General features: G+C 51.4%; 1 protein-coding gene across 1 annotated transcript in view; it reads right to left on the bottom strand.

Moving 5' to 3' along the window:
• The window catches only part of GPA33 (glycoprotein A33), a 37,563-nt gene extending 14,694 nt beyond the window's left edge, over positions 1 to 22,869 (bottom strand). Inside the window, exons 1-3 of the mRNA XM_047077070.1 lie at positions 22,554 to 22,869; positions 7,640 to 7,794; positions 1,062 to 1,278 (exon numbers count right to left, since the gene is read on the bottom strand). Coding sequence (XP_046933026.1) covers positions 1,062 to 1,278; positions 7,640 to 7,794; positions 22,554 to 22,596 — 415 coding nt within the window. The 5' untranslated portion in view covers positions 22,597 to 22,869. The remainder of the gene's footprint in view (positions 1 to 1,061; positions 1,279 to 7,639; positions 7,795 to 22,553) is intronic.
• Between the last annotated feature and the right edge of the window lie 629 nt (positions 22,870 to 23,498).

The raw sequence follows: 23,498 nt of genomic DNA, 5'->3' as shown, positions 1-23,498 counted from the left end.
ACCGTGCTGGTGGTAGACCGGAAGGAAGAGACAGTTAATTATTCTTTATTCACGGCTATACTGTTTGGCATTATATCAACAAATGCTTCCAGGCAGCCACTTTATTCAATTAAAAAGAAAATCCCACCAAGTAGTGTAAAGGGAGACTACAAAGGAAAATGATCCATCGTTTGGGTTTAAAGCGTTAGCTCGGAGCCCGGAGGCTGCTTCAGATTCTGTGCCTCCTTCTCTCTCTCTGCCCCTTCCCCACTCATGCTCTGTCTCTCTCTGTCTCTCAAAAATGAATCAATGTTAGGGGCGTCTGGGTGGCTCAGTCGGTTGAGCGTCCGACTTCGGCTCAGGTCATGATCTCGCGGTTCGTGAGTTCGAGCCCCGCGTTGGGCTCTGTGCTGACAGCTCGGAGCCTGGAGCCTGTTTCGGATTCTGTGTCTCCTCCTCTCTCTGCCCCTCCCCTGCTCATGCTCTGTCTCTCTCTGTCTCTCAATAATAAATAAACATTAAAAAGATTTTTTAAAAAAAATGAATAAATGTTAAAAAAATAATAATAAAAAATAAAGTGCTGCTCACCTCCCAGGGTAGAGGCCATTCCTCCTATTGGACATAGAATAGGCATTGACTAAAATGTTCCCAGTAACAGTTGGACTCTGAGTCAGGTGCCTACTTTCTCTGGGCCTCGTCTACAAAATGCAGATACTAAAGTAGATGTCTGGCCCTCAGCACCACAGAAAGGCACAGTGAGAGCCCTTATCTAGGATCTGCGATTTCTCTTTGCTTCTCCCTAATAAGTTCGCCTTGAAAAGGAAGAGAGCTTGGGGCATGGGGAAGAGCACCGGACAGAGCAGGGACAGAATTTCCCAGGCTGACCCCGGGGCCACTCCAAACAGGCCTTCTCCTCTGCCCGGGGAACTGTCCTTGGTGGACACAGCTCAGAATAAAAAGGGAGGAGCAGCCCCCTGCCCTGGGGGAATCTGGCTTTACCTGACCACCAGGGAGCTCCTCCTCCCTGCACCCCTCCCTGCACCACGGCCCTGCTGGCCCAGGAAAGAGATGGAGACACTCACCGAGGACTAAGAGCTGGACACGTGACTTTGGGGTGCCTCCCAGGTCCTCCATCAGTGACACTGAGCACTCGTAGGTGCCATTGTCTTCCATAGTCAGCTGACCGATAGTGATGGAGGCATCTGCGATCTCAGCGTTGCCAGATACATTGACTCGGTCCTTGTAAAGTTCACCACTGATGAGGGTTTTGGTCAAAAATTTCCAGATGAGCACCATTTCCTGGGAGGAAGAAGAAACGGCACTCGGTCTTACCCCAAGTCTCAGCACGGAGCTTGCAGCCCGTGCTGACCACCCTCACCCATCGTTCCCAAGCCCAAAGTGCCGACACACCAACCCATCAGAACACACAGCTCTAATACGTGGTGCCCGTTTGCGGATCCCTTTATTGTGCATGTATGTTTTTAACGAAAATTTTGGAAGAGCTGGGCAGGTAGGCCGTTCATACCGCAGGAGCACATGTGGATAAATGGGGCCTTCTCAGACCCCCACACTGTCGCCTTTCGTACAAGGGGCAGTTCTGGCCTCTCTCTTACCCATTCAATTTCAGTCCATTGTCTGTTCTCATTCATTCAGCCAACGCATATTTATTGAGCACCTATTATGTGCCATACGTGGTGTTAGGCAGCCCCCCCCCTCGGCTTCCAAGCCCACTTTATTTACTTGACTCGTGCCTTTGGAATATGTTCATTCGTTGATATACTCGTTGTTTACCAAAACGAACATGACACTGGCTCAGATCACTACTTTCTAGCCAGACTGCCTCTATTCAAATTCCAGTTCCTCCACTTACCAGTTGTATGACCTTGAGCAAAATGCTGGCCTCCCTGTTTCCTCCTCTACGAAATGGAGGTCAAAATAATAATGCCTATTTTATACGATTTTTGTGAGGAGGACAGTAGATAATATATGCAAAGCAGTTAGGGCTTTGCCCGACGTGCTAGGTTTGCTGTGAGCACTAGACATAATTGTTCCTGAGGACCTACTAGGTGTGCCTGACATTCAAAAATGGTCACTCGGGGCGCCTGGGTGGCGCAGTCGGTTAAGCGTCCGACTTCAGCCAGGTCACCATCTCGCGGTCCGTGAGTTCGAGCCCCGTGTCGGGCTCTGGGCTGATGGCTCAGAGTCTGGATGGAGCCTGTTTCCGATTCTGTGTCTCCCTCTCTCTCTGCCCCTCCCCCGTTCATGCTCTGTCTCTCTCTGTCCCAAAAATAAAATAAAACGTTGAAAAAAAAATTAAAAAAAAAATAAAAACAAAAAACAAAAACGGGTCACTCATGATTTCTGCCCTTAAAGAGTAACAAGAGCGATAGGCAACCCAATGTTAACAACGCCCGATAATTAGCTATGGGACCTCAGAAGAGAGGTATTGCTTCTAAACTGGGAAATCAGGGAAGCCTTCCTGGAAGAGTTCCCGGAAGACAGTGCCTTGGACCCCGAAGGACAAAGGAGAACCGGCCAGGCAAAGGGCTGGGGAGTTGGGGCGGTGCCTGTTGGAGGAAGACAGACGTATCCGGCATTTTAGGCAAACGGAGAACAACGGGGAAGGTCCTCGGCGTGGGAAGCTCCGGGTCAACCCCAAGTGGTTCACAGGAAAGGAGGTGAGCGTGCAGTGAAGGGTGGGCGGGAGGTGAGCCACGGGCAGGTAGCAATGAAGATCAGACTGTCTACTGAGCACGTGTTGCATGCTGGGTACTCCTCTAAGCACTTTGTATGTATTGTCTCACTTAATCCTCACAATACCCCCGTGATGGAGGTATTATGATCACACCCATTTCACACATGCGGAAACCAAGGCCCCGAGAGGTTAAGGACTTCTCCCAGGTTTACATGGTTAACTGAATGGCAGGGCAGGGATTTGAACCAGATGTTGTGGCTTCAGGGCCTGAACTCTGGTGGTTCTCTGTTACCAGATTGCAGGCTCCGGGTATATGGGCCTGAAGAGTTTGCGTTTTTACCCCCAAAGCATGGAGAGCCTGCGTATTTCAACCCAGGGTGGGGAATGAATTAGGAGAAGGAAAGGCGGTTAGGAAATCCGCAGTTAGCAATTCAGATGACAAGTGATGGGTCATGAGGTAAGGCTGTGCCCGTGCAGATGGGAAGAATGAGTGAATTTGAGGAGCGTGAAGGGGACAGACAATGGGACTTGGGGCGTATTAAATGTATAGGGTTGGGGAGTGGCAGACGTCAAGGGTGAGAGTCTTTGGCCCAGATATTTGGGTGTGGTGATATCACTTCCAAGAGAGGAAACACCTAGAGAGAGAATGGGTTTTTTTATGCTTATTTGTTTTGAGGGGAGGGGCAGAGAGAGAGAGGGAGAGAATCTCGAGCAGGCTCCATGCTCAGTGCAGAGTCTGATGTGGGGCCCCATCCCACCAACCGAGAACACGGAGATCATGACCTGAGCCCAAATTAAGAGTCAGATGCTTAACCGACTGAGCCACCCAGGTGCCCCGAGAGAGAGAACGTTCTAAGACAAACTTCATCTGTGCTAAACGTGATGTGCCTGACGTGTTGATGGGACACGGGGGCGGGGAGCAGGGGGGCGGGGGGGAGTTCGGTAGGAGCTGGGCTCCAAGGGATGGGGGCTTGGGAGTCAGTGACCTAGATGTTGACTGAGCCGTGGGCCACAGGAAGCCGCCCCAGGTAAATGAAGAAGGTGCGCCAAGTGCCGGGTTACTTCGTTCTGAAAGGTCAAGGCGAGGTCAGAGAGGTAGGAAGAAAACCCGGGAAGAGACTGCCGAAAGGCCAAGGGAGGAAGATTCGAGACGGAGGTTGAAAGAGGTTGATAGTGGGAGCTGCTAGCGCCAGATGAGATGAAACCGGAGGCCGGAGGAGCACATTGAAGTCAGCGGAAGAGAAGTTGCTGGTGACGCCAGGGGCTTGGCGGGGGCAGCGGGCCGAGCACGCTGGGGAGAGACGGCAGCGTGGCCACAGTGTCAGGGGTGCCGCCGCCCGTGTCCTTTGGGGAAATTAGAAAAAGGAGGCCTAGTGTTCGGGCAGACGCAGCCTGTGCCGGGGCACTCGAGCTGGCTAATGGAGTGCCCCCTGCCGGGCAGGGCGTCACTGTGACCGCCCCGGAGGGGACAGATAGAAGGGGCGGAGCATCAGGGCGGGAGACGAGGGCCGGTCTCGGCTGTGGACCGGTCGGTGGACGCAGATCCTTCCCAGCTCGGCTCTTTTCGGCCCTGCTGGCTCTGCCCCCGACTCTTCATGCCCCAACCGCCCTTCCAATCACAGCTGTCCTGTGGCTTCTCCCTGATCACCCATCCCCTCGCCCGTGTCACAGGAATCTCCCTGAGAACACAGAGCGAATCCCTTCCTCTGCACCCCTGCTTACTCTCAAGGGGATTGCCTCAGATCCTTTCAGAGGTGAGGGAGCCATCCGGAAGAGCTTTAGTGTTTAAGCACTCGGGGAGGTGCCTGGCCGACTTTGCATCTGCTTGGCTGAACCCACGTGGTGGTGAAAGAGACATCCTTCAGTTTCTCAGGCTGAAGGCAGCAGCTTCCCTCTCTAGGTTTTCCCGCTAGGATTCCGGGAAATAGATAGGACGTGTGCCCGTGGCCCATCAGCGTCCCTGGAGCCACACACAGCAGGTGCAGCAGGCCACGATTTCCTCTCCTTTACCATCCGTCCTTCTGCTGTACGCCCTGGGTGTCCTGGGTCACCCCTTCTCTCCTGTCCGGGAGAAAGCTAAATGCCCTCACTCTGGGTATTCCAGGGTCCCAATGCTCACCTCTGGCAGGCACGTTTGGGGAGCGGGGGACGTTCAAGATACTTTTGTGATTTTTTAACCTCCCCCCCTTTTTGTATATGTAATGCTAAGCATGAGAAAATGAGGAAATATGGCTCTAATGTTTAACAAAGGAAGGAGAAAGAAAGACCCTAATTTCTGGGAGGGGGTCTCCGTCTATGTGGAAAAGGAGATCAGGACTGTTATCAAAAGTTTGTCTGGGGGCGCCTGGGTGGCTCAGTCGGTCAGGCATCAGACTTTGGCTCGGGTCATGATCTTGCAGTTCATGAGTTCAAGCCCCTCATCGGGCTCTGTGCTGACAGCTCAGAGCCTGGAGCCCGCTTCAGATTCTGTCTCCCTCTCTCTGCCCCTCATCTGCTCGCACTCTATCTCTCTCTCAAAAATAAACATTAAAAAAAAAAAAAGTCTGTGTGCGTGATTGCCCCTGACTTTAGGATCCAAAAAAAAAAATTTTTTTTTTTTTTTTTTTTTGCCACGTTGTGCCTTTCCTCCTGGATTGTAAATGGAACACAATCCTGGTGCCCATTTATACCGTGAAGTGGATATTGTTACAAAGAACACACCAGAGGCTTTCTCACTGGTAAGCAAATAGTGCCTTGTGAAGGCAGGAGAGAAACCCCTGTAGTTTTAGCAGCTGATGCTGTCTGTCTGCTGGAGAATAAATTTTGGATGTTCTTTTTTCTTCCCCCCCCTCCAAAAATAAAATTAAAAAAATCAAATAGGTGCTCCACCTCTTAAAATTAGAGAAATGTGAATTTGATCAATAACGAGATACCTTTTTCACTTATCAACATGGCAAATATCAAACAGTCTGGAGAATGCTCTGTGTTGGAGAAGGAGGTGCCCTCGTGTTGGTGAGAGTGGACATTGCCATGACATCTAATGAGAGCCATTCGATTTTATTTATAAAAGTTTTAAATTCACATATCCTGTGACTCAAAAGTTCCATTAAAAATTTTGTTTTTATTGAGTTATTTTTGGGAGAGAGGGAGGGGCAGAGAGAGACAGGGGGAGAGAGAATCCCAAGCAGGCTCCGGGCTGTCAGTGCAGAGCCCAATGAGGGGCTCGAACTCACGAACTGTGAGCAGAAACCAAGCGTCGGACACTCAACCGACTGAGCCACCTAGGAGCCAAAGTTCCGTTTTAAATAATTGATCCTATATGTATATAATTTAAATATACCTTCATGCTATTATATGTGTGTGTATATATATATCCATAGACACTCATATAGAGATATTTATTGCAGCGTTACTCGTAACAGCAAAATATAGGAAAGAAATCAAATGTCTATCGTTGGTACAAATAGCACATTCCTAAAATGAAACACAATGCAGATGGTTAGAAAATGAGATAGAGGGGCGCCTGGGTGGCGCAGTCGGTTAAGCGTCCGACTTCAGCCAGGTCACCATCTCGCGGTCCGTGAGTTCGAGCCCCGCGTCGGGCTCTGGGCTGATGGCTCAGAGCCTGGAGCCTGTTTCCGATTCTGTGTCTCCCTCTCTCTCTGCCCCTCCCCCGTTCATGCTCTGTCTCTCTCTGTCCCAAAAATAAATAAAAAACGTTGAAAAAAAAAAATAAAAAAAAGAAAATGAGATAGATATAAATGTACTGACGTATGAAAAGATCTTCATGGTACGTATTAACAGAAAAAAGCCAAGTGCAGAACCACCTGCGGGTAGTCTGTGTAAACATACATATTCATATATGTATATGTGCACATACATAAGTCTACACGTACGTTTGTATTTGTGTATGGCCTTTATGGAAGGCCACCCCCAAACTGTTAAGGGTGGTTCCCTCTGGTGAGGGGAACAGGAGACTGGGGGTTTAGGGTATGAGGTAGACAGACTTTCACTCTGGGTACCTTTTTACTGCTTCAACTTCGGTGCTATGCATGTGTTATTTATTTATATATTTACTTTTTTAATGTCACTTATTGACAAATCAGGTTCCCTACCACACCCGGTGCTCATCCCGACAAGCGCCCTCCTCCATGCCCATCACCCACTTTCCCCTCTCCCCCACGCCCCCTTAGCCCTCAGTTTGTTCTCCGGATCCAAGCGTCTCTTAGGGTTTGCCTCCCTCCCTCTCTGTGACTTTTTTTTCCCCCCTTCCCCTCCCCCGAGGTCTTCTGTCAAGCATGTGTTATTTAGACACACACATTCACCCAGCTGAGGCCGTGGGGAAACAGGCACTCGGGCCCTGCTGGTGGAACACAAAATGCTGCCCCGTGGGGGGCAGCTTGGTAGCCTCCGTGAAATCGTAAAAGCACGCACCCTCTCTGGGAGCGCATTCTACCTGTGCACGAACACAATGACATATGGAAATGGCTATTACTGGTTATTGGAGGCTTGGGAAGAAACAAGTGCCTATCACTGCGGGGCTGGTTAAATATTAACAGTGTCTCCACACAATGGACTCCTATGAGCTCTTAAGGAATGCGGGCGCTCTCTATTAACTGATACAGGAAGCTCTCCGAGAACGATATTAAGTGAAAAATGCAAGGGGCAGAACGGCCTGGAATATGCTGCCTATAAAATCTGGTCTCAGGGAGAGCTCTGTGCTCGTGAAAAGGAATGACGGTCTCGAATGACACAATTTAGGTCATGTGAGACAGTCCAGCAGAAGGGTATTTTAGAGAAGGTCACTTTTTCATATAAAGGACCCCTCCCCGGAGCCAACATTCACTGCTTCCTCCCGTCGGCCCAGCCTGGGTGTTAACGTTTATTCTAACATTTTTTGAAAGACTCTTTAGTGCTTGTCCCCTAAGAGGTCGTGGTCAGGTAATACGCATTCCCACGACAGGAGTATTTTTTAAGGATCCTTACCGAGTGACTCCTTAGAAGCTTGTCCCATTGCACAAATCCATCTCGGTTGGACGCAGAAGTGTGGTAGGTGCACGGAAGGGTAACGCTGTTTCCCCGGGCAGCCCGGAGAACATTCCGGGGGGTTTCCACAATGACGGCATTGGCAGTCACCCAGACTGGAAAGAAAGTGGGAAGCGGGAAGAAGTAAATGATACGGCATAGCCACTCGTTGCCCATAGGGCTTCTGAGGGAATACCCAGGGACATCCTCCCCCTGCACTCGCAGCCGGACAAGATCACACTGTGATCTTGGCCGTGGCGCACCAGCTGTTCTCCTCCAAGACTAAGGCGAAGACAAACGTGTACCTTGGTCCACCCTATACCCATCCTGCAGCACCACAAAGTTAAATGCATTGTGCGGTAGTGTGGTAGCTAAAAGCCCGGCTTTGAGCCTCAGCCCCACCTCTTACCAGCTGCGTGAACTTTTCTCATCCATCAAGTAGGAACACGGATACTTCCTAGAGCTTCTGGGAGAACTTGATGGGATAAGACGCGTAAATAGATATATTCTTTTAGTCCCCGTCACATAGACGGCTCTTGATAAACAGTCCTCACCATCTTTTTCGTTGTGATGATGATGTAGTCATTCATTGAGCACATTTTTACGCAGCGCTTAAAGGTGGTAAGGAGTTTTATAAATAAGATTTATATCAAGGTAAAGAGATAGAAGGTATTCCCCGGGGTTTGTCGGGAAAAGGTGTGCCTGGTGAGTTTATTCTACATAAGTTTATCAGGACAAGGTGAGGAAACCAGTGCGGCCACGCGAGTATGTCCCATCATGTGTGCTCATCTTACCACATGATGGTGACTCTCCTCCGTGTCCCCTCCTCTTGGATCTGGGTGAGGCTGTGACTACAGTGTGAGTTTCACCATATGGCTCCTCAAGCTAACCTGTAAGAGGCCATAAGCTTTGCCTGGCCCTCTTGAGATGCTCACTCTGAGGACCTAAATCAACATTCCGCGAGGAAGTGAAGCGGCCACATGGAAAGAGCACGTGCAGGTATTTGGGACACGCCCCCAGCGGAGGTCCCCGGGCAGCCACCCTCACTTCCCAGCATGTAACTGAGCAAGCCCAGCCATCGAGGGAAGCAGAACCGAACGGACCCTGCAGAACCCGCCCATAGTGAGGATTCCTGAGCAAAATACATGTTGGCGCTGTTTTAAGACACAGAGTCTTGGGTGGTTTGGTTTGTAGCAATGGGTGGTTGGAGCAGAAAGCCACGTGGATACGTGTCATGAGAATTTTCTAGGCAGGAGTAAGTGTGGTCCACGCGAGGAACAGCAAGGAAGACACAAGGGTGGGAGGGGAGTGAGGAGGAGAGATGAGACAGAGAAGGGTCTTGTAGCACATATTTGGGGCTTTAGATTTTACTCTGGAGGCGTGGGAAGCCCTTGGGAGGGTTTTAAGCAGAGGTAATCTATGTGACATACGTTTTTCTAATTTAATTTTAAGTTGACATCCAAATTAGTTAGCATCTAGTGCAACAGTGATTTCAGGAGTAGATTTCTGAGGGCCCCTGACCCATTTAGCCCATCCCCCCTCCCACAACCCCTCCAGCAACCCTCAGTTTGTTCTCCATATTTTTGAGTCTCTTCTGTTTTGTCCCCCTCCCTGTGTTTATATGATTTTTGTTTCCCTTCCCTTATGTTCATCTGTTTTGTCTCTTCAAGTCCTCATGTGAATGAAGTCATATGATTTTTGTCTTTCTCTGACTGACTAATTTCACTTAGCATAATCCCCTCCAGTTCCATCCATATAGGTGCAAGTGGAAAGATTTCATTCTTTTTTATTGCTGAGTAATACTCCATTATATATATATATATATATATATATATATATATATATATCACATTATATATATATCACATTATATATATATCACAATATATATATATGTGTGTGTATATATATATATATATATATCTTCTTTATCCATTCATCCATTGATGGACATTTGGGCTCTTTCCATACTTTGGCTATTGTTGATAGAGCTGCTATAAACATGGGGGTGCCTGTGTCCCTTCGAAACAGCACACCTGTATCCCTTGGCTAAATACCTAGTAGTGCCATTGCTCGGTTGGAGGGCGGTTCTATTTTTAGTTTTTTGAGGCACCCCCATACTGTTTTCCAGAGTGGCTGCACCAGCTTGCCTTCCCATATTTGACATACATTTTTAAAGCATCATCCTGGCTGAAGTGAGGTGAAAGGAAGGAGGATACTGGGGAACAGAACGGAAGCAGGGCAAACATTCAAGGGGCTATTTCAACAGTCCAGATGAGTGCAAATGGTGGCTTGGGCGCAGGAGGTCGTGGTGGTGGCGGTGGAGAGAAGTGATCCACATTCGAATGGATGTAGAAAATGGAGCCAATGGGATTTGGCTGCACATTAGATTTGACATGTTAGAGGAAAAGAGGAGGCAAGGATCCGTACAGGATTTGGCCTGAACAACTGGGAGGGTGGGATCGTCATTTACGGAGAAGACGAAGGCTGAGGGAGGGGCAGGTTTCAGGGGGAAGAGCTGGAGTTTGTGGACATGTGAAGTTTGAGATGCTTATTAGACACCTAGGTGTTGAGGAGACGGTTGTGCAAGTCTGAAGTTCCCCGAAGAAGTCTTTGAAGGCCAGAGGATGGGGAGGAAAACAGAGAAGTGCACAAAGACAGGGAAGATATCCGGGACGGGGCCCTGGGGCACTCCAGTGCTTAGTGGTGGCGAAAATGAGGGGAAACCGGCAAGGGAGAAAGAGAACTGGCCAGGGGGCTAGGAAGAGAGCCAAGAGAAAGCATTTCCCAGAGGCCGCTCAGGAAGCGTTTCATGAACGCAGAGGGGGCCAACCTCTCCGATGCTGCCCATCTGTTGGGCCAGGGAACTGGGAACCGAGAGATGACCACTGGCTGTGGTCACATGGAGGTGACCTTGGTATGAGCAGATTCCACGGAGTGGAGAGGGATGGAGCCCGGGAAATGGGTTCAAGAGCAAACGGGAGGAGAGGAAGAGGACGGCTTTTGCCAAAAGGGAGAGAGAGGGGAGGCTCCTGTATGTCTCAGTGGGTTAAGCGGCCGACTTTGGCTCAGGTCATGATCTCACGGTCTGTGAGTTCAAGTCCCGCCTTGGGCTCTGTACTGACACTCAGGTCATGATCTCACGGTCTGTGAGTTCGAGCCCCGCCTTGGGCTCTGTGCCGACAGCTCAGAGCCTGGAGACAGCTCGGAGCCTGGGGCCTGCTTCGGATTCTGTGTCTCCCCCTCTCTCTGCCCCTCCCCTGCTCACGCCTCTGTCTCTCTCTCTTTCTCTCAAAAGTAAATAAACATTGAAAAAAAAAAAAGGGAGAGAGAGAAAAGGGGCTGTGGGGGCTAAAGGAGTCTGAAGGGCTGAGAGAGGTTTGTGCCTTTTTAAAAATATATGTTTCATGATTTAAACAATGTTTTTTTAATACTGCAGCCTTTGTTTTCCTCTTCTATGGGATCTTTGCATCCCTACTCAGCGAGGGAGACAAAAGTGTCGGACGGGACATCTAATCTGTGATGAGAAAAGTAAGAAGTACAGAAGTTCATCTCTAGAGCCTTCCAGTTATCCAGTATCTCCTTTCTATCTGCCCAGAACCCACCCTGCCCCGAACAGCTGCCGCCCCCCTTCCTGCTGCTGCCTGAGAGCGGCCTGCCTCATGCTCAAAGGGTTCTCTCTCACCCTCACCCCCCTCAAGGTTCTCCTCAAGGCCGAGCCCTTCTATTCGTGAAGAATATCCAACTGACTCAGCTAATTCCCCACAAGGGGTTAAAAATGGTCAGCGTTGTGTTAACCTCTCCAAGGACAGACAAAGTGGGAGAGCGAGTGCTTTCACCTCTTGGAAGGAATCAGGATCTCCTGGTGCCATAGTTTGCTGAGGAAGAAGTTTAGAGTGGGTCCACTGTCCTAGAGGGAAGGTCCAGGCTCTCCCAAGCAGAGTGGATGCCTCTCTCCTTTGTGCCACCTGCTACCCAGGAGTACCTGCCTCTTAGCACTTCTGTCTCGTGAAAGTTTATAACACAAGTGGCAGAGTGGCCAAGGGCCCAAATGCGGGAGCCAAACTGCCCAGGCTGCCATCCTCTTTCATTAAAAAAGTTTTTTTTTTAATGTTTATTTATTTTTGAAAGAGAGAGAGACAGAGCGTGAGCGGGGAGGGGCAGAGAGAGAGGGAGACACAGAATCGGAAGCAGGCTCCAGGCTCCGAGCTGTCAGCACAGAGCCCGACGCGGGGCTCGAACCCACGAACCGAAAGATCATGACCTGAACCAAAGGTGGACACCTAACCGACAGAGCCGCCTCGGCGCCCCTCTGAAAAAGAGGGGGCCTTAACCAACTTAAGTTTTCTGTGCCTCCGTTTTCCCAGCTATGAAACGAGGATAACAGTATTACCTAACTCAAGGTTGTTGGGGGGGATTGCATGGCTTACCACAGTCAGCACGCACGTCCTCTACCCTGGCACAGGGGCAAGAACTATACCAGCATTCTAGATCGTCACGTCTTCCCCCTCTGCTACTCTGTTTTCCTCATCTTTGTGTCCCCAGGGCTCAACAAAGGGCCCCACCGAGGAGGTGCTCAAGCAAGCGCTCTTCCACAGCAAATAAACGAGTTGTAGAGAATCTGAGCTTGAAAGGTGGGTGGGATTCACACCCAGAGAAACTTGCTGGAGAACCTGTCTTACCGATTGCTAGAAACATGCCAAAAAATCAAATAAAGGACCAAAAGAGCCCCCCCCCCAGAGGGGAAGACGCCCCAGTTGGAAAGGAGAAAGGTCCATTAAACCTCCCTAAAAGGGTGGGGTCGGAGACCCAGCCTGAAGCCCTGATGACTGCTTGTAAATAATTAAGGTTTGTTAAGGAGATAATAAACTGTCTCCCAAGAGCTCACCGGAAAGTGATACATCCAAGGAGGATAATGAAATGTTTGATGGAACTGGCCGCTTGAGGCAAACGCAGCGCATTATTGGAACCCCTGGGGAATTGGTAGTGAGGCTTTCACTTAGGAAAAATCCATCTGCTCTGAGAAACCACATGGTTAAGGAGGAGGTGCCCCGAGGCCAGAGGTGACCCCACCCGGCCCAGGGCAAGGCGCTGGCTCTGGCCTTGAGGAAGTGTTAGTCCCCTGGAGGGGGAGGGGCAGCTCACAGGGCCTGTTGGTGGGGGGGGGTCTGTGCTGCCTCCACTGGTGGCCGCGGTGGTTAGAACTTCGCATTTGTCAGCCTGGACGTGTAGGGATCCGTAACTTCTAATCGAGTCCATGAATTTCGCCAGGGTCCTACTTCAGGGCCAGGCTCTGGGGAAGTGAGCAGAAACCACTGGGCCCTCCTCCAGAAACCACCGGGACCGTCCCAGCCCCCGCCTGCTTGCAGGCTTGTCCCGACCTGCTTCAGGCGGCACGCTTCTCTCGTGCACACACAATCTTCACGTTCTGACGGCTGGTGCGTGCAGTCAGATGGCACGCTCCTGCTGGCGGGGTGTCTCCCGTTATTCTTGTCGCCACTGCCTGCCAGCTCCCCCCCACAAGGTTTCTACAGAGCTGGGTGCTCATGAGACCTTGTGGACTGGGGCGTCCGGGCGACTCGGTCGGTTAAGCGTCCTACTTGGGCTTGGGGCCACGGGCCCCTGCGTTAGGCTCGGTGCTGACGGCTCAGAGCCTACTTGGGATTCTCTCCCTCCCTCCTTCTCGCTGCCCTTCCCCACTGACACTCTCTCTCTCGTGCAAAATAAATAAACTTAAAAACAAGTGGCCTGGGGCACAGTCCCTGCACAGGAAGGAGTCAAAGGTCCCTGCCAGCCGGCAGCCTAATGGAGCCTAATTAAGTGCAAGTGTCAAGGGAGTCAAGTGTAGGGGGAGGGACGGGAGGGGCAGTGTTACCACCCCAAGAAGGATTGTAACAGAAAGGCTCATTGAGGAGGCGGGACTTGGAATTGCCCCGCCCCGAAGGAGTCAATTCACTATGCTGAACTTGTATATGTAAGAACATAGAAGAAGCAGCCAGAAAAAGCAAGACTCCTGCAAGGGGGGGGGGGGGGGGAGGGTGGGATCAGGTCCTATGGGACTAGACGTGCTCACGGCGAGTGTCAGCTGCTTCCATGCGTGCGGAGAGACAAGTCCCTACGTGGGAGCCCCTATCTGTGACTGTGTCCTGCCCATGCCAGGTGTTTAGGGCATCCCTGACTCACCAGGGCAGAAAATGAGGAAGCAGCCCAAAGGCCACCGGGTGGCACAGGGGAGGGAGGCACCTCAGGAAGGAGGCGGGCTCCAAGTGTGACAGCTGGTGCTGGGGCAGAGAGGGCCGCTCCAGGGACAGGGCTAGCTGGGAACAGAGACAAGCCCAGCAGGCGGGGGGCGGGGTTGGGGGGGGGTAAGACCTGGGCTCTGCCAACACGGAGGAGTTTGAGGGGCAACACCCTCTATAAGAGCCTCCGGGTGGAATATGTCCGCCACCAGCTTTCTCAATACTGAAATCCCTACCACTGAGGGGCGACACTGAAGCTGCTGAATGCAAGTGCCGTCTGGGGAGGAGGGGGGACACACTGGGCGACTCTCTTCCTCTCACCCGCAGGACCGACCCATCTCCTTAATTAGTCCCTCTTATCCATCAGACCCTGGAAAGGCACTCGGGATGGGTAACTTTTTTTTTTTTAAGTGCTTTTATTATTTTTTTTAAGTTTATTTTGTTGCGGGGGGAGGGGGAGGGGAGAAAAATGCTAGCGGGGGAGGGGCAGAGAGAGAAGAGAGAGAATCCCAAGCAGGCTCTGGGTTGTTAGCACAAAGCCCGATGCGGGGCTCAAACTCACGAACCATGAGATCATGACCCGACCCCAAATCAAGAGTCGGACGCTTAACCCACTGAGCCACCCAGGCGTCCCTAGAATGGGTGACTTTTGATAGAAGCAGATGAGATTAGAAAGTGGAGACTTGGAGAGAAGCTGGGACTGCCTAGAGAAAGAGGGAAGGAAAGAAAGGCAGGACAGGAGATAACTATACGCAAACCAGCTTGCTGCCTAGTGAGGCTCCAAAGGGTAGGTTCTCATTCATTAACAGCCTGTTCAGCAAATGGCTGCGGGGCACGCATGTTGCAGGCACTGTGCTAGACTTTGGGGAGAAAATGACAAGCAGGGACAGACAGGGTCACCGCTCTCACGACACTCAATCTTCTGGGTGAGTCAAACTGGAACGAAGAATCCCAGAGACAAATGTAAAACCGCCATGGAAAACAAGTATTACACATTCAGCGACAGGATATAACAAAATTTGGGGATGAGAAGAGGTGATCCTAAGGGACAGCCTCTTGAGCTGACATTAGAGGATGAGCAGGAGTGAACCACAAGAAAATTGGAGAAGAGATGGGGGTGGGGGAAGAGCATTGTACAGAGGTCAGGGCATGGAGAAGGTGGGGCACATTCCAGAAAGTAAAAGAAGCCGTTTAGGACAAATTCCACTATCTGTCCTCTTTCAGCCAGGTCGCCTCCCCTTGTCCCCTCAAGACTGTCCTACAATGCAATTCTGGGCTGTCCTGTAACGCCTTGTGGCCAGAAATGTGGAACGGGGCCCAAGTCTAAAAGGCCATGACGACAATTTGAGGGGTTTTATTGTGTGTGGGTTTTCTTGCTATCTGCCTTGATGGCTAAATTGATACAGTTCTTTTTTTGCATCAAAGAAGTGAAGACTCAAATGGGGGAGGGGAAAAAGAGCACTAATTAGTTTGAAAACCAGTTTATCTTTCTACAATTAGATAAGGAGAAAAATGAAGAACCCCCTGCTAGTGGGGAAAGGCAAGCATTATCTAGAGTCTAGCACGTGAATAATATACTCGGTTATCGCGCATTGCCATCGGTTTTCCACGGCAGAGCATACAGCAGACTTGGAAAGGTGCATGCTTAAAGCCAGGTTAGTCTTACATTCCATAACTATGCTGTTTGTGGGGCTCTTGTGGCTAAAGTAGCTGGCTATGCCCAAACGGGCGTTGACCTGTTCCCACAAATCTTTATCCCAGTCTTCATTGGCAAGGAAGGCACTGCCATGTGCTCTCAGCCAATCTCTTGTCCTAGGTTCCTGGTTTGGTTGACAGCAACCCCCTCAACACAACTTTTGTCATCACGGCTTGCGCTATAACGACTGGTTTCAGTCCAAGGAACCTGGTGGTGAGCATCAAAGGGCCAAGTGGCCTACTTATTTTCAACAGTAGTATGGTTCGTAAGCTCTGCCACGTCGGAAAAAGAGCCCATCTAAACGCTCGGTGGACACAGAGACGCCCTCACCCCACATCTGGGCACCGGCCACAATCACTTCCGGCCCCTGATGCTGGGGGATGAGGCCCCCACTTCCTGTGCCAGGCAGGTGGGTTCTGGCTAGAGCCAGAGGCTGGGAGCTCAGTGGTGAGCCTCGTGGGCCCGCCATATCCAGGGGTCCCCCTCTCCGTCCCTTCCTCCTCCTCAAGGGCCCCCTTCCTCGGGCCCAACCTATTCTGACCCCCCCCACCCCCACCCCAGCACGATGGTGGCCCCGCATGGCCGGGACGCCAGCCGCCTTCCTTGTGCTCCGTGGCGGCCATCTTAGGGAAGAGAACGAGTGCCCGGAAATGGGCGCAAGGAGACTCGGGAGGGGTGAGAGGTCAGCTGCTGGTTGGGAAGAAGCTTTGTTTTGTGGAAGTTGTCGGCCTCGAAGGGTACTTTTGATTTTGAGGGTAGAGGAGGGGAGTACTGAAAAGGAGAGGAGCAGGCCTTTATCACCGAGGACAGGACTGCAGTGTGGAATCTCCCAGGTCAATAACAGTAGCTAAGAATGCTTGGTAGGATGGAAGCCCAAGTCAGACCAAAGGGAGTCTCAGAGGTGAGGAGAGGGCTCAGTGAAAAGAGTTGGAGAGGAAAAGTGGACCAGAAAGTTATAGTGGATTGTGGAAAACCAGGCATACTTTGTGAGCTTTTGTTCTGGTAACTGTGATAGGAAAGGAAGGGAGGAGGGAAGGCAAGGGAGGGAGGGAGGGAGGGAGGAAGGAAGGAAGGAAGGAAGGAAGGAAGGAAGGAAGGAGAAAAATTTGAACAGTTCTTACCCCCAGGTTGTTTAGGAAAACTAAGCCCCAAAGTGAGTGTAAGACTGAATGGCAACATAACAAATGGCAAAGTGGTCAGACGATAAATTCCTATTAGGAAGACATCAGTGGGGCCCAAAGTGACCTGAGAAGGCTTTAATGGAGGAAAGGGACTTGTGGCCTTTGAAGATTAGACAGGAAAAAAAAAAAAAAAAAGGAAGGTGTGGATACTACAGGTAAAGCCAGTGATTAATACGTTTCCAAACCGAAGAGTAAACACGGGATATGACAGAAATTTTTGGACCGTCCAAGGTATAGGAGGCAGTCTTGGGGATCAGTCGGTGTGCTGACATGCTGGGGTTCGGTGAACATTCCAGGGGTCTATAGAACTTAAATCTAACCTAATTAGGAGAACCTACCCTCACGATTTGAGTCTGGCAGCAGGTGGGAAACCACTGCAGAGCTTTAAGTAGGGGTAGTCGACATGGTCATCATTGTACTTTAAAAGATTGTTCTGGCTCCAGTGTAGAGGACAGATAGAAGGGGCAAAACAGGCACACCGGGCCAGTTAGAGGCTGTGCCTCCCTGTAGAGGGGCCCGGAGAGAGAGGAGCCAGAGTTAGCATCAGCTAACTCACACAGCAATAGGAAGCTGTTAACAGATGACTGCTAGGTTTCTGGCTTTCATTCCGGGACGGATGAGCGTCATTTACGAGGCAGAGTCCGCTGAGAAAGGCCAGGTTAGGGGAAAAGATTACGAGCTTGCTTTGCAGCTGGTGAGTCTGCAAGTGCTTCTGAGACATCTAAGTTGAGAGGTCATGCGGGCTGTTGGATCTGCGGGTGTAGGTAGCTCAGGAGAGAGGTCGGGTTTGAAGGCACAAATCGTGAGCCCCTTGGAAACGGGTGACGCCCGAAGATGTGGATGCGACCGTAGGGTGAAAATAGAAGCGGGTCTAGGCGTGAGGAGCTCTGACATTTCCTGGTGGGCAGAGGAGAATGAAGCCCCAAAACACACCTGAGAGGAGGAGGCCAGCACGGAGGAGGAGAACCAGGAGAGGGGGTATCATGGGAGCAGACAGAATCGTTTCCGGAAGGAGGGATGAGCAGGGTCAAGGGCTGCCAGGAATACAAGCACATCCTGAGCCAGACGCGTTCTCCCCAGGCCTCCCAGGGACCAACCTCACGGTCAGCAGTGTGGCTGCTTTACCCAGAAGCCCGGGGATGGGACTGGGGGACAAGGGCAAGATGAGGGTCACACCTGTGCCCACCAACCCGTTCCGCCCTGGAGTCTTGTTTCCTAAACCGTTTCTCAGCATCACCATCCCGTGGGAGCTTGTTAGGAATGCGAAATCTCAGGCCCTGCCCTGCCGAATCAGTCTGCATTTTTACAAGATCCCCCAGGGGACGTTTATGCACGCGAAAGTGCGAGAATGCACGCACTTGGGCCCCTGAGTCCAGACACCAAATCAGAGGCCGGACTGTAACTCAGGACAGTCTCCAGATGGCGCACAACTGAGCCGAGTCACTTGCAGAGTATCCGTGGCAACAGAGGTGACCGTTGATTACACCTACTTTCTTTCAAGTTTCAGTATATGACATAAACATAGATGGCACGTGAGAATCACCTGGGTAACTCTGTCAACCTCAGGGAGACACGCAGATTCTGCCTCCCCATGATTCTGATTCAGAAGGTCTGGGGGGACCGGGGCATCTCTGTTTTTTACTCCTGGGGTGATTGTGATAACCACAGGGTTATTATGGATTGATAGCCACCGCCCTAAACCATCACTCCTCCCCCTTTGCACGCGTACTCCCCTTGGGCTGACCATTCATGACATCCTTCCCCTTTGAGGCTGCGGCTGGGACTGGGGCATTTTAATCCTGATTGAATCTCTGGCCGGTAGCCTGTGTAATTCCCCGGGCACATGAGCCCTCCCTGGGAGTGCTGGCTTCTGACCTGTGCTCAGATACCAGGAGCAGGTGGTGCCCAGGCCCCTGGTGGGAGCCGGGCCCGGGGGATGGGCGTGACAACAGGGCTCATACCCACGGAGCAGGTGAAAGGCTGGGCTGCCCATCTCACAGCACGCCGTGCTGACACCATGCTGGCCCTGGCCTGAGTACCGTCCTCTCAGAGTCAAGATTCGCTGGGCGCAAGGCCACCCTCTTATCTGATTCTACTCAGGTGTGCACGTCTAAGGCCGAAATCCACAAACCTCACAGCCTGGGCCGGGTCCCTGCTTCGGAGCTTGGACATACAGCTTGACACTGAGCTCAGATCTGCTGCACTGTGACAGGGCAGAGCACAGGGACCTCCCCGAGCCTGTGTGACCTTCAGAGCGGACAAGTGTAAGTCTTTTAGGGAAAATTATCCTGCTGGGAATTGTGGCTCTAGCAGAGACCCCAGGGAAGGGATCTAAAATGGCGTGTCAGCCTCAGTTCAGGAACCTGGACGCCTAGATCCCAGGAAAGGACCCCCCCCCCCCCATGGGTCAAGCATCCATGGATTTGTTGAAAAATTTTCGGATGGGGGAGAAAAAGTGTATTTCCTCCTCTACTGTATTTTGAGATGATAGATTCCTTTGTTTCTCTGTGTAATGCAGTACTTTCCAAAGTTTTTCTAATATAAGCTTCAAAGGGGTTTCCTCTAGTTCTGGGAAGGTGGGGCTTTTTTTGTGTCTTTTATCAAGTCTTCAAAGATTTTAGTGACTCCAGGCGGAGCTGCTTAGAGACTCTATTTTCCCTCGGGCGGCTTCCTCTTTCCACATCTTTTTTCCTGCAACTGTACCTCCGTCACTTCAAATCTCACGGAGTCTGGTGGCTGGAAAAACTTCCCCGGAGGGGAAGAGCCTTAGTTCTGTGTACGAGTTGGGCCATTTTCTCCAGAAGCCTTTGGGAGGGGCGATAACTCAGGACTCGTCCATGGTGACCTGACTCTTTCTTGGCACACGTCTAACCAGACCCCAGCGCTCAGGCCACTGATTACCAAAGTCTACTAATTCTCTGTAACTTACACTTGCCCGCACTAATAATATCCGTGATAATCATAACTGGCATTTATTGAATGCTTATTATGTGCCAGGCACTGTTCCAAGACCTTTACGTTTACAAACTCATTTACTATCCATAATAACCCTGTGGGAGGCACACTGCATTTGTTTTTTGTTTTTTTTTAATTTTTTTTTTCAACGTTTATTTATTTTTGGGACAGAGAGAGACAGAGCATGAACGGGGGAGGGGCAGAGAGAGAGGGAGACACAGAATCGGAAACAGGCTCCAGGCTCTGAGCCATCAGCCCAGAGCCTGACGCGGGGCTTGAACTCCCGGACCGCGAGATCGTGACCTGGCTGAAGTCGGACGCTTAACCGACTGCGCCACCCAGGCGCCCCAAGGCACACTGCATTTGTACACATTATAGATTACCCTCCCCCATTGCACAGAGCGGGAAACGGAGGTTGATGGAGGTTAACTAATTTGCCCTCCCCACCGCCGCCGTGTAAAGTCAGCACGGGAAGGGAGAGGCCCCTCCCAGTGCCTGTGACGGGGTAGAGCTCCATGATAGGAGGAGGTGGGAACATTTGCTCTGGAAGGGCGAACTAGTCTCGTCAGGCTGATTTCCCGTGGGCTTTCATATTGTTTTCAAATTTTCTAATATGCCACCTTCCATTTGGGTCCCTACCGTATGTCATAATTTCTGTCTCCCCAACGTCTGATGAGTCCTGGGGCCTACTGGCTCATTCAGAGGGGGTGTTGCTCTGCCCAGGACATCAGCAAAATCTAGGTCATTCCTGTGCAGGTTCAGGTGGAGAAAGGAAGCGGGAGGGAAGGCTAATAGGTCTTCTGGAACCCAGCTCAAGCTCCGCTTCCTCCAGGAGCCCCTCCCTGACTTCCCTGCTCCTTCCTCGGGGGTCCTCTCCTGACACATGGTGGGAAGGGCCACCCAGATGCTCTTAGGCTTGATCTTTGAACACCTTCATCGCTCACTTGTGCATGCCAGTGGGCATTTTGTCCCCAGATGTTTCCACTTGGCGAAGCGTCCCTATGCCCCGAGCTGGCCACCGACCGGGGCTTGCCCTGCCCACTGCTCCAGCTCCTCCCCCTTCGTGTGAGGTATGGAGGCAAAGGTGGTGAATGCATGGAGCTGGACCGGGCAGGCCGGGCGGGTAGAGGGAAGGGGATGACGGCAGAAGGCACGCTTCATCATCCGGTCTGAACACAGGCCCAAGAGCTGGTTCCACTGGGGGAGTTTCCCCAGGGGTCACACGCCTCCTCAAAGGAAGGGGCAAAATGGACCCCTCCGGGCAATTCAGAGTTAAGGCCACTTTTCATTCTAAGCCGGGTGAGCATTTTGTTTTAGAGTTGTTTGCTAGGCCAAAAATGCACTGGTTGTAGCCAGACTGCAAATGCAAGGATGTGTACAGGGGGGGTGGCGGAGGGGGAAACGTCCCTGGCAAGACCTCGGGCTCAGAGCGTCCCTGGCCTAGTCCGGGGAGGATGGTCATTTCCTTTCAGTCTCCCTCCCTCAGGGCTTGAAGCACCCTTACTATCTGCAACTGATGGCTGAGACAGGTTCCCTCATGGCTGCGATCATTCCAGACCCCTCACTCCTGAGACCCCTGCAGAAACCATGCGTGCAGTAAAGAGGTTTCCATGAAGGAATGAACCACCGAGGCCCTCTAACCTGCTCACGAGGGCCTCTCTACCCCCAGTCATTTGGGCCTCTTGTGGGGCTTGAGCAAGCCTGAGCTGATGGAGAAAGGTCCACATCCAGGCCTTGACCTCCACCTACGGGCTTGAAGGCCAGGTTTTGAGCGATGGGAAGCGTGGGGCCCGCTGGGCCGACAGGCCAGCTGGTCCTGGGGCTTGCTCTAACAGCTGAATACCTTGGCCCCACTTCCCAGGCCTAGGGGTTTCCTAAGTTTCCTGGTATACCTCTTCACCTCCTCCCCATTTTTACCAGATCCCTGAAGCCTGGAACAGTTTCTAGATGGCAGCCTGATGGGAGTTCTCAGCATAGCCAAATACACTCAATTAGAGATACTCCTCCAATTCCCTCAGCCCCAGTCTCTCAATTTCCGTTCTCCATTCTACTTCCTCCCTGTGCCCAGTACCCCAACACCAAGGCCTCCGCCCTAACCCTCAAACACCCCATGGGCCCCACGCAATGACTTTGCTGTTTGGCAGCAGTGGATTTGGATTTGACCATTATATCGACAAATGTCTGATTTCTATTTTGCAGGGTGTTCCCATCTGCCAAGTTTTCAGCGACCAGAGTATCAGGAGGGCTGAAGGGCTTCGACCTTTGGGGAGGGCCTTTGTAGTTTGGTTTTTGAAGGGTTTGAGTCTTCTCTTGCTCTGGGGATGACATTGAGCAAGCTGCAGTGTCTCTCTGCCTCGGTTTCCCTACGTGGGATGGAGATATTATCACTTTTACCATTGCCTCTTCCTCTAGTTTTAAGGCGACGGGTCAAACCCCAGGTAGTGAACATGTCGATATCCACACATTCTGGATTCTCTGGGACTTGATTTCAAATACTTAGTCCCTATTGTCAGATCGTGTGTCTGATCTCGTGATCTGATTCGGGATCAGAATTTACAGTCTTGAGAATTTATGAATTATTCATTCCAGAAATGGACTGGAATTGTATTTACTGATACGCATACACAGACCATTCTGATACTGGTTCTGGCCTGGAACCTGCCGCCTGCACAGCAGAACCTGTAATTCTGCCCAGCAGGAACTCAACTATGTCACTGGAGGGCCTCCCTGAGGAGGCACTGTCAGCACTCAGGCCCCTTGTCTCACCCGCCCCTGGGCCCTGGACAGGGGAAGAGCCTACTCACCTGCACAGAGCATCCCCAGCACAGGCCTTATCTTCCTCGCCATGGTCTTGCTTCCTCTGTGCCCCAAGCCCAGCCTGGCTTGAGCCCCAGACAGGTCTGGGCTGACTAGTTGAATTTACAGCAGCCTCTGGCCTGGCCCAGCCCTCTGTCGCTGTGGTTTCCCTTTTCCTGCACACCTCTGCCCAGCCTGGCCCCCCAATTGTGCTCGTCAGCTGGTCTGGCAGAGGAGCTAACCTATTGGACTGGACTTGAACCAGTCACCGCCCCCTCACCCCCCGCCTTTTCTCCATTCGGCAGGTGTACAAAGTCCTGGACTTCTCACCAAGGCGTGGGCTGCTATAACAGATAGGAAGTTAGCATCTTGTAATAAAAAGGGGAATGATCTCAGAGGCAGGTTCTCTAAGCCAATAAAAGAAGGGCGTTGCCCACAATTGCTGACACACCCCAGACCACAATAGGATCCCCTTCTTCCTTCCCTTCTCCTCAACCCCCACCTGACCCACACTACAGCCACAGTCACGAAGAAGACAGGAAGGCTCTATGCTCAGAGAATTGACCATTTGGTTGGGAAGATGAGAGTTAAACACGAGTAAAGAAAGAAGACCATCTTAGAAACACTATGGCCAACTTGTCTCGGTTTGCTTGGAACTGTCCTTAAAAAAAGAATCGAGGTAGAGTTGAACCAGACACAATGTGACACTCGTTTCCGGTGTACAACATAGCGATTCAACAAGTTTATACCTTATGCTGTGCTCGTCACGAGTTAGCTACCACCCGCCATGCTGCAGTGCTATTGTGATACCTTTCACTGTAGTTCTCTTGGCTGTGCCTTATTCATTCCTTAACTGGAGCCTGGATCTCCTACTCCCCTCACCGATTTTTCCGCCTTCCTTCTGGCCACCATCGGTTTGTTCTCTGTATCTGTGGGCCTGTTTCTGCTTTTCG

This window comes from Lynx rufus, unplaced genomic scaffold (genome assembly GCF_022079265.1).
Source record: "Lynx rufus isolate CCGP_SWC_20201006 ecotype Redwood Valley unplaced genomic scaffold, mLynRuf1.p SCAF_15, whole genome shotgun sequence".
Lineage (NCBI taxonomy): Eukaryota > Metazoa > Chordata > Mammalia > Carnivora > Felidae > Lynx > Lynx rufus.
Note: the sequence above shows the minus strand (reverse complement) of the source record. Positions and strands in the feature narration are given on the sequence as shown.